This window comes from Octodon degus, unplaced genomic scaffold, assembly GCF_000260255.1.
Source record: "Octodon degus isolate 3935 unplaced genomic scaffold, OctDeg1.0 scaffold00076, whole genome shotgun sequence".
Taxonomy (NCBI): Eukaryota; Metazoa; Chordata; class Mammalia; order Rodentia; family Octodontidae; genus Octodon; species Octodon degus.
The window spans coordinates 5,774,761-5,783,679 of NW_004524652.1; the positions used below are offsets into that span (position 1 = coordinate 5,774,761).

At 48.4% G+C, this 8,919-nt stretch overlaps 2 protein-coding genes across 2 annotated transcripts in view; both read right to left on the reverse strand.

Moving 5' to 3' along the window:
- The window catches only part of Tctn2 (tectonic family member 2), a 20,283-nt gene extending 18,635 nt beyond the window's left edge, over window positions 1-1,648 (reverse strand). The window contains exons 1-3 of the mRNA XM_004635869.2: window positions 1,460-1,648; window positions 1,231-1,338; window positions 607-683 (exon numbers count right to left, since the gene is read on the reverse strand). Of these exons, the coding sequence (XP_004635926.1) occupies window positions 607-683; window positions 1,231-1,338; window positions 1,460-1,538 (264 nt within the window). The 5' untranslated portion in view covers window positions 1,539-1,648. The remainder of the gene's footprint in view (window positions 1-606; window positions 684-1,230; window positions 1,339-1,459) is intronic.
- Window positions 1,649-7,090: 5,442 nt separating this feature from the next.
- Gtf2h3 (general transcription factor IIH subunit 3) overlaps window positions 7,091-8,919 on the reverse strand; it is an 8,121-nt gene continuing 6,292 nt past the window's right edge. Inside the window, exons 7-9 of the mRNA XM_023720645.1 lie at window positions 8,422-8,557; window positions 8,302-8,338; window positions 7,091-8,208 (exon numbers count right to left, since the gene is read on the reverse strand). Coding sequence (XP_023576413.1) covers window positions 8,139-8,208; window positions 8,302-8,338; window positions 8,422-8,557 — 243 coding nt within the window. The 3' untranslated portion in view covers window positions 7,091-8,138. The remainder of the gene's footprint in view (window positions 8,209-8,301; window positions 8,339-8,421; window positions 8,558-8,919) is intronic.

Sequence of the window (8,919 nt, forward strand, 5' to 3'; positions counted from 1 at the left end):
TTTACACCACTGAGCCATCTCACCAGCCCAAGATCAGTAGCTTTTAGACGTAGACCTATTTGATAATTTGATAGAAGCCGGTAGCCCACTCATCAGAAAAGCACACATGGGCAGGGGATGATGGATCATTCCTGTACTCCCAGTATGCTGGGAGGCTGAAGCAGGAAGGTCACAAATCCAAGCAAAGCCTGACAATTTAGCATCTTAGCAAGACCCTAACTCAAAATAAATAACTTTTAGAAGGCTGAGGATGTAGCTCAGAAACAGAGCAGTTGTCTAGCATGTGGTAGGGCCTGGAATTGAACACAGAGAGGGAGATAGATGGAGAAAGACAAAATCTGAGGCCCAGTCTCATATGGTTCACAGATCCCTTAAAATGTGTTCAAGGACCCCTAATCCTAGAGGCAGAATCCTAGAGGACAGGGTTCAAACCCCGGTGTGCCCCGGGAGGGGGTCGGGGATTGAGATTGGACGTGGTGGGCTGAAGGAGGGTCTATAGTGACATCCCACAATTTCGGGGCAGCTCTAAACACTAAGAAAGCTGCCAGGGGTCAAACCACAGTAGGCAGAAAGCTCTAGAGACAGCAGATTTACTTCTGGCCTTACCAAACTGGGGGTCGCAGTCACACTCCAATCTCCTGTCTCATTGCTCGGCAGTCCACAAGCGGGAACCGGAAGTATGCCTAAAGAGAGAAGATGAGATGCAACACAGCCGTGTCTGGCTGGGCGTGGCGGCACACCCTCTAATCCCAGCAAGCAGAGGCAGAGGCAGGAGGATCGCGAGCAGTTGGAGGCAGCACAGGATACACAGTGAGTTCCAGGCCACACTCTGGTTTCTCCTCAGGTCGTATATATTTTTCACAGTGAGTTCCAGGCCAGCCTGGCTACACAGGAAGACCCTGTCTCAAAAAACTAAAAAAAAGAACGGTGTCCCGCAGTGAAGGAGTGCACCAGAGTCAGACTGGCTATGCAAGCTGCGTGACACTGGGCAAGGGACAACCACGCTGAACTTGAGTTCCTTCATCTGTCAAAGGGGAGGGAAGCATATAATTGTTAGAAAAATAAGATGGTACATGCGAAGCACATGGGGTAGCTCAACAAAAGCTCTCTCGCAAGTCCTCTTGGGAACACACACACATACACACACACACACACAGCTTCCTCCCCATCTCTGCTTTGCTGAGGTCCAGGAGGCCCCAGGTCGCCCCCACAAGAAGGGTGGAGTCTTACCTGCCTCGACCTGCAGCTGGGCCAGGGACACAGTCACATTCTCCGTGTCTCCGACTAGAAACGCCCTAATCTTAGGGCCGGACATTCGGATAAAGGGAGGGATGAAAACTAAGAGAGAAGAAAGAGCAGGGAGGAGTCAGCCCAAGGTGCGTGTGGCGGCCTCCGGCTGTCGAGGCTTCCGGGGACTGGGAGGTCCCTCCGAGCCAGGTCCCCGCCCTGTAGTACACACCCAGGTCTCCCCGCAGCAGCCCCAGGAAGCCCAGCAGAAGGAGGGCCGGCAGGAGAGGAATCGGCGGCAGAAAGCCCATGCCGCCGACCGCGCGCGCCCTAGAAGCCACGAAAGGCCCGGAAAGCAAAATCCAGCAGCAGCAGCCCCGCGGCGGCCATCTTGCCAAACGAACTCCCGCGGCTATGGCAACCACCAATCGGCCGACAGCCAAGCTAGACGCGCACCACGATTGGTCTATCCTCAAGAAAGTCCGCCCCCAGGCCGGATTGGAACATCCCGGCCCCACCCACCCGTCCTGTCTTGTTTCTTGTGATTCCTTTCTCGAAAGAATGTTGAACAAGCGGAGTCTGCGTTTGGCTCCAAAAGTGAAGCTTTCGCCCGCCCTGGAGTTAACGCGACACGGCGGAAGAGCCAGCCTGCAGGTTTCTAACAAGGTGAGAGGGTTTGCTGCTAAGTAAGCTCGACTTTTATGGGGGCTCACAGGGAATGGACATAAGAGGAGGTGAGGCTGCAGGGCTGTAACTGTGCAGCCGTGTTGGGGTCCTTACCATTCTCCCAGTTTTTTGTTTGTTTGTTTGTTTGTTTGTTTGTTTGTTTGTTTGTTTTTAGCGTACAGGGGCCTTGTGGGTCAGCTCAGTTGTTCAAGCTTCAGCTCCCCGTGCCTTACCAGTCCAGCCCTTAAGGCAGCCTGAGCCAGCCCTCCTGCCCCCCCCAAAAAAAAAATCCTTCTTAAAGAGTGTGTAACGCACAAGCTTTCACCACTCCGAAACAGATCCAATAAAAGGATTCGAGTAAGAGCTAGATTCAGGGTAGTGATCCCATCTACTCAGGAGGCTGAGGCAGGCAGATGGCAAATTTGAGGTCGCTCTGCACAATTTAACGAGACCCTATCCTTTTGGGTCTCAAAAAGGGCCAGGAGCATAGCTCAGCGACGGACCACTTGCCTCGAATGTGCAAGGCTTTGAGCTCCAGCACAAGGGTGGGGTGTACAGGGCTCGGCCAGCAATAGGACAGGTGCAGAAGGATCCGAAGGTGTTTTCTTGCCTCGGGGTCTGGCAGCACTTTATTATAGTTTGGGACCCAGACCTTGGGCTCTAGGGTTGGGCAGCTGGGTTTTGGATCCCACCCCCTGTACTTTCTTTGGTGATTTTGGGCAAAACGCTTCTGCAAAGGTCAGTTCCTTTCTCTGAAAAGGAAATAAGAACAGCCCTCCCATGTGGGACGGGGAGAGGAGCAGATACATTACTCCCAAAATGTTCAGCTAGTTAATCATTGATCATACCAGGCGTGGTGGCACACACCTGTAATCCTAGCGCTTGGAAGGCTGAGGCAGGATTGCCATGAGTTTGAGGCCAGTCCGGGCCACATAGTGAGTTCAAGACCAGCTGAAACTGCAGGTGGAGACCCTGTCTCACAAAAAATATATATTAATTGATTAGACAGCCTAATATTCTGAAAGATGAGGTTGTCCAAGGTCTTACACTAAACTCAGTCTTGTCTTTTTTTTTTTGGCAGAACCGGGGATTGAACTCATGCCTTTGTGCTTGCCAGAGAAGTGCTTAGTCCACTGAGCCATCTCCCCAGCCCCTCTTTTCTTATGTGTAAAACCATCATTTGTTGTGGTCATAACATTGGTGTGAGATTCCATCCTGTCCTTGCCCTCACTAAGAATCTGGGAAGGGTTGGCATCTCTTGGTATCCAGGAATACAGCCCAGCAGAACGTAAGTAAGAAGCAGGCTGTCACTGTGTTTCCCCAACTGTCTTCGGGAAAATAAAACTATAAATTAAAGCTTGGGAGGACCGGGGAGATGGCTCAGTAGAATAAGCACTTGCCTGGCAAGCGCAAGGTCCTGAGTTCAATCCCCTGTGCCGCAAAAAAAAAAAAGCTTGGGAGATAAATCCTTCTGAAGCAGAACTTTCTGTAGCTAACCGGGACCTGCTCGTGTAGCTCAGTGCAAAGGTTCTCAGTTCAGTTCCCAGTACCAGGAGGCAAAAAGCACACACAGCAAGGCTTCTGTACAGATCTGATGATAAAAACACGCAATATAACAACCATTGCTAATTTGCTGTTTAGAAATATGTACCATGTGTATTGTTGTATCTTCATGTTTGTTTTTACCTTTTTTATATCTTTAGTACAGGCTCTACAGGGTCTCACTGCGTAGATCAGACTCCTAGTGATTCTCCAGTGTTCAGCCGTCCGAGCACTGGGATTACAGGTGCCCTGCTACGCCCAGTCTCAGTCCGCGTCTCAGCGTACCCCGGGGCCAGGGCCGGCACGGCAGGCCGGGGACTGAACCCCGGCCCCTGCGTCTGCCTAAGCAAGTGCTTTCATCTGCTGAGCTTGAAATGAAATGAATAAAATAAAATGATGACAGGGAAAAAAAGGCTTCCGTGAGGAGCCGAGTTGGCCTTGGGGGGCTCTGGTTTTGAGGCTTATCTTGCTCTCTCCAAGATGAAGTCCACATTTACCTCCGTGAGAAATGTCCTCTAGGCCAGCAGAATGAGCTGGGACCTGGAGGGGCCGGCGTGGAGCAGTGGTCTGCTTTGGTCACCCCGGCCAAGGCTGTGTGGGACACGTGAACAACTTAGTTCCAAAGATCTGCCGGAAGGACAGCAGCACCAACGCTGAACGTGTAATATGGATGAAGGCACGCCCACTGCTACGCTGTGTGATTCCATGTACACCAAATGTCTAGAAAAAGCAAGGCCCTAAGATAAGAAGTGAATTCATGGTTGTCGGGAAAGAAGAAATGGGATTTCCTTTGGGGGTGATGGAAAGTTCTAGAACTAAAAATCGGTGATGGTTATTTATTTTTTAAATACAGGGTCTCACTACACCTAGTGATTCTGTTTTCAGCCTCCCCAGCACTGGGATTACAGGCATGCACCACTACGCCCAGACTTGGTCACCCACTCTGTGTGCCTGGGGTGGGGCCAGCATGGCACATGGTGCCAGGGATCAACACCTGGTCCCTGTGCTTGCCTAAGCAGGTGCTTAGTCTGCTGAGCTATCTCACCGGCCCTGTTGCACCTATCTGTGAATACAGTAAAAGACACTGAATGATGCTTTTCAAAAAATTGTTGAGCAGGGTCTTCTATATAGCCCAGACTGGCCTCTAAGTCATGGGCTCCTCGTGCCTCAGCCTCCCAGGCTAGAGTTACAGACATCTACCACCACACCTGGCTGGATTATACATGCTTACCTATACACTATCGAAAGGCTGAGGCAGGAGGACTGCTGTGAATCTGAGGTCAGCCGGGAAGGCCGGCCTGCACCTCATCCCGCCAGCCGTGAGGAGCCTGTGAAAGTGTAACTTCAGGCGGTGAAGGGTCAGCGGACGGCCCCGCGTCGGCTACCGCAGCACAGTAACATAGCCCACTTTTCTGGTGTTAAAACCAGCTGTCTTTCTCCAATGAAAACGCCAAGTAATACAGATGTTAACCAGTTTTGCTCCTGCCATAAAATACAGGCAAACATCAAATCTTCCTTTAATACTTTTACACTCAGAAACCTTGTTGTACTAAATCAGAATGAGTGGCACACAATTATAATTCAGGATTTAGGAGGCAGAGGCAGGAAGGTTCCAAAAGTTTCAGCCCTACCTAGAAAGACAAAGAGGGAGACAGGGTTGGGGATACAGCTTAATAGGAAGGCTCTGGGACTGATTCCAAATACTACAAAAAATAAGAAATAAATCACATCATGGGGCCGGGGAGATGGTTCAGTGGAATAAGCACTTCCCTGGCAAGCGCAAGGACCTGAGTTCAATCCCTGGTTCCACAAAAAAAAATAAATAAATAAATAAAATAAATTACATCAACCCCTTCATACCAGTATATTGTAATATGGCTTTTGTAATAGTATTTTTGTGTAAACTGTGGCAAGACTTGAATTTTTTTTTTTTTTTTGCGGAACCAGGGATTGAACTCAGTTCCAGTTCCTTGCGCTTGCCAGGGAAGCGCTTACTCCACTAAGCCATCTCCCCAGCCCCTAAGACTTGAAATTTAAAACTTGACAAGTAAACAAATCCATTTGAAGAGTTGAATGAACATAAACAATAAGAGGAAGTAATTCAACTATGAAAATGTAAATATTTTATTAAACAAACTTATATAAAATAAACATGACATTTAAGACAAGCAGAACTAAGCAAGTATACAAAATTTCAAGTGAGGAAATAACCAAGCCTTCTTCACTTATTTGAAATTATGCATCTTTTAGCTCTAGACTAAAATAATGATTATTTTAGTATAATGATTTCAATTATGTTTTTTTTAAACAACACTTTATTTTTTTTAAAGCAGTATGCATTTATTTATTTATTTATTAACATTTATTTAGTGTGTGTGTGTGTGTGGCCAGCTCAGCCCACCAGGGGGCGGGGCTGGCTGGCATGTGGTGCTGGGGGATTGAACCACGGTCCCTGATGTTTTGCCAATCTTGTTCCAAGTAGGTGCTTTAGACCACTGAGCCATCTCTCCAGCCCCTCAATTATGTTTAGTCTATGAAATATTAAATCTTATTTTTGAAAGACAAACTGATCTTGATCTTTTTTTTTTTTTTTCGGAACCGGGGATTGAACTCAGGCTCTTGCACTTGCCAGGGAAGCACTTATTCCACTGAGCCATCTCCCGGCCCCTGACAAACTGATCTTAAACCCAAGGACTAACAAATATTAGCAAAATGATTATCAAAATCTATTTATTTACAAAACCTTAAAGCAAAATTTAAAACCTATCTGAAATTACCAATGCAAATACAAAATTACCAACTAAAGACTCAGCTTCAGATATCGTCTTAGTGGGCCATGAGGGTGCACACCTGCAACCTCAGCACTTGGGAGGCGGAAGATCTGTGCAGGTCAAGGCCAGGCTGGAGCTGGGGAGATGGCTCAGTGGAATAAGCGCTTCCCTGGCAAGTGCAAGAGCCTGAGTTCAATCCCCGGTTCCACAAAAAAAAAAAAAAAGGCCAGGCTGGACTACATAGCAAGACCCTGTCTCAAAAAACAAGAGATAGTCTAGAGTTTTCAAATCTATTTCCTCACAAATTTGTACATAAATGGTTTTTGTCAGTATACTTTCAAGAAACTCCAAATCTGCCATAATTCCTTAAACTTTTTCTCTAAGAACTTAAAGAGATGCTCGGTGATTTCTAGGAATGCCAGGCAAGGTGGTGCACACCTGGGATCCCAGCTCTCAAGAGGCTGAGGCAAGAGGATCACCAGGAGTTTGAAACCAGCATGAGCTCCAGTGAATTCAAAGCTAGCCTCAACTACATAGTGAGACCCTGTCTTAGAAAACAACCCCCTAAAGAAATCTAGGAAAATCAGTGAATCAAAATATTTAGGGAAATATCTCAAGTTATTACATAGAAAAATATTTTTTATTGTTGAACTTATAACATTTTTTTTAAAGATCCTCATGAAGTCTTTTTTTTTTTTTTTAAAGCGTATTTTATTTATTTATTTTACATTTATTTATTGTGTGTGTGTGGCCAGCTCAGCCCACCAGGGGGCAGGGCTGGCTGGCATGTGGTGCTGGGGGATTAGAACCACGGTCCCTGCTTTGCCAAGCTTGTTCCAAGTAGGTGCTTTAGACCACTGAGCCATCTCTCCAGTCCCATAAATAACATTTCTTTTGGACTTAGGTATGTTTCAGTATTGAGCTCATCAATGGGCATTATTGGGTCCTGGGGATTGCCTGAGGGCCTCTGCATGGAGGTACATTCCCAGCCTGATTCAGTTTTTATTTTTGACAGGTTCTAGTTAAGTTGCCAGGGCTGGGCTGGAACCTGTGATCCTCCTACCTCAGCCTCCCAGACTGTGGGGATGTCAGGCGGGTGATAGACACTATGCCCAGCTATTAATGTTTTTCCCCCTAATTTTTTTTTTTAAAAAAAACACAAGATTCCACGTGCAGACAACAGGTAACGCAGAGTTCACTTCCCCCGGTGAATTCTCCCCCAGAACCCACTGTTGCCTTTCACAAGTACGCCCTGCCCACAGCCAAGCACATCTGCAAGCAGCCTGCGGCCCCGGCGCACCTTACACACTGGAAGTCAGGCTGCAGTTATTCGGGGACAAAGTATTTCAGGAACAGACCTGACACTTGGCACTTTCAGACAGGAGAAGAAATACCTGCAGAGCTCACAACACCCCCACCCCCCACCCCCAGTAGGCTCAAGGATTATTTCCGACTGACCACTGAAAAGGCAACCTGCCTGGCACTCTGCCGCGGTTACAGCTGCAGCTCGGCCGGCCGCCCTGCCTCTAGCGCCTGCTCCAGCATCACGGTGAGCCACATGAGCCGCACGGTGGGGCAGAGGGCCCCGCCCAGGGCAGTCTCCACGCCGGCTTTGACCAATGAGCACACTGAAGAAGTCACAGACCTGCACTCTCCCTGGGCCAGAGCACACTTCAGGACGCGGAGCGCAGGCCCAGGGGGCTGCTGTGGACGATTTCCCATGGACGCTCGCAGTACTAGAACCAACCTGCCCAGAGCTGGGTTTTTCAGTCTTCCTACCAAGATTCTTCCACACGCTTTCTAGTCAGAACAGCCTTCAAGGGGCGGGGATGTAGCTCAGAGGCGCAAGCACCTGCCTGGCAAGCACAAGGTCCTGAGTTTGAGTCCCGGTACCAAAATAAGACAAAACAGCCTCAAAAGAAATCTGCTGTGTCACACAGATGACTTCAGTTTCTTCTTCTTGGCCTTCAGCACAGGAGGGAGAGAAATCTTAAAGGCAGTCCTGAAACAGAAGAGACAGTCAGCGGCCTCCGCCAGGAAGTGCCAGCCAGCCAGCCAGCCAGCCACACACACACACACACAGAGGGATACTTACTCACACGTGGTGCAGATGGGGCTGAAGTTACAGAAAACTGCAAATTTAAACAAGGACAGAGTGAGACACTTTTGTCCCTCCCCCACAGGAGAAAAGGAACAGCAGGGCACAGGGACTTACTGGATAGACACACAGAGCACACGTAGCCGATCTCGATGAGATTCCGATGACAGAAGCAAGCCGCCCGGTAGTCAACGTGAATTGGGGGCGGGAGGATTAGCTGTGCCCTCTGATCTTGATCAGGGAGAAAAACCCACTGTAAAAAACAAATCCATAAAGCCAGGGGCCTTTGATTTACAACATAAGGAAAAAAAAGTCAGAAGTCAGGACACATAAAAGTCAATCTGAAATCAAGATTCCCCTTGTGGGGTGTTGGTGCCAAGGGCCTGCATCCCCAGCATTTGGAAGGCTGACGTGGAAGGGCTGCTTAAGCCCAGTTTAAAATCAACCTCAGCAAGCCAGGCATAGTGGCACATGCCTGTAATCTCAGCAATCAGGAGGCTGAGGCAGGAGGATCACTGCAAGTTTGAGACCAAGCCTGGGCTACAAATTAAGTTCAAGGCCAGCCTGAATGGCACTATGACACCCCATCTCAAAAAGACAAAAAAAAAAAAAAAA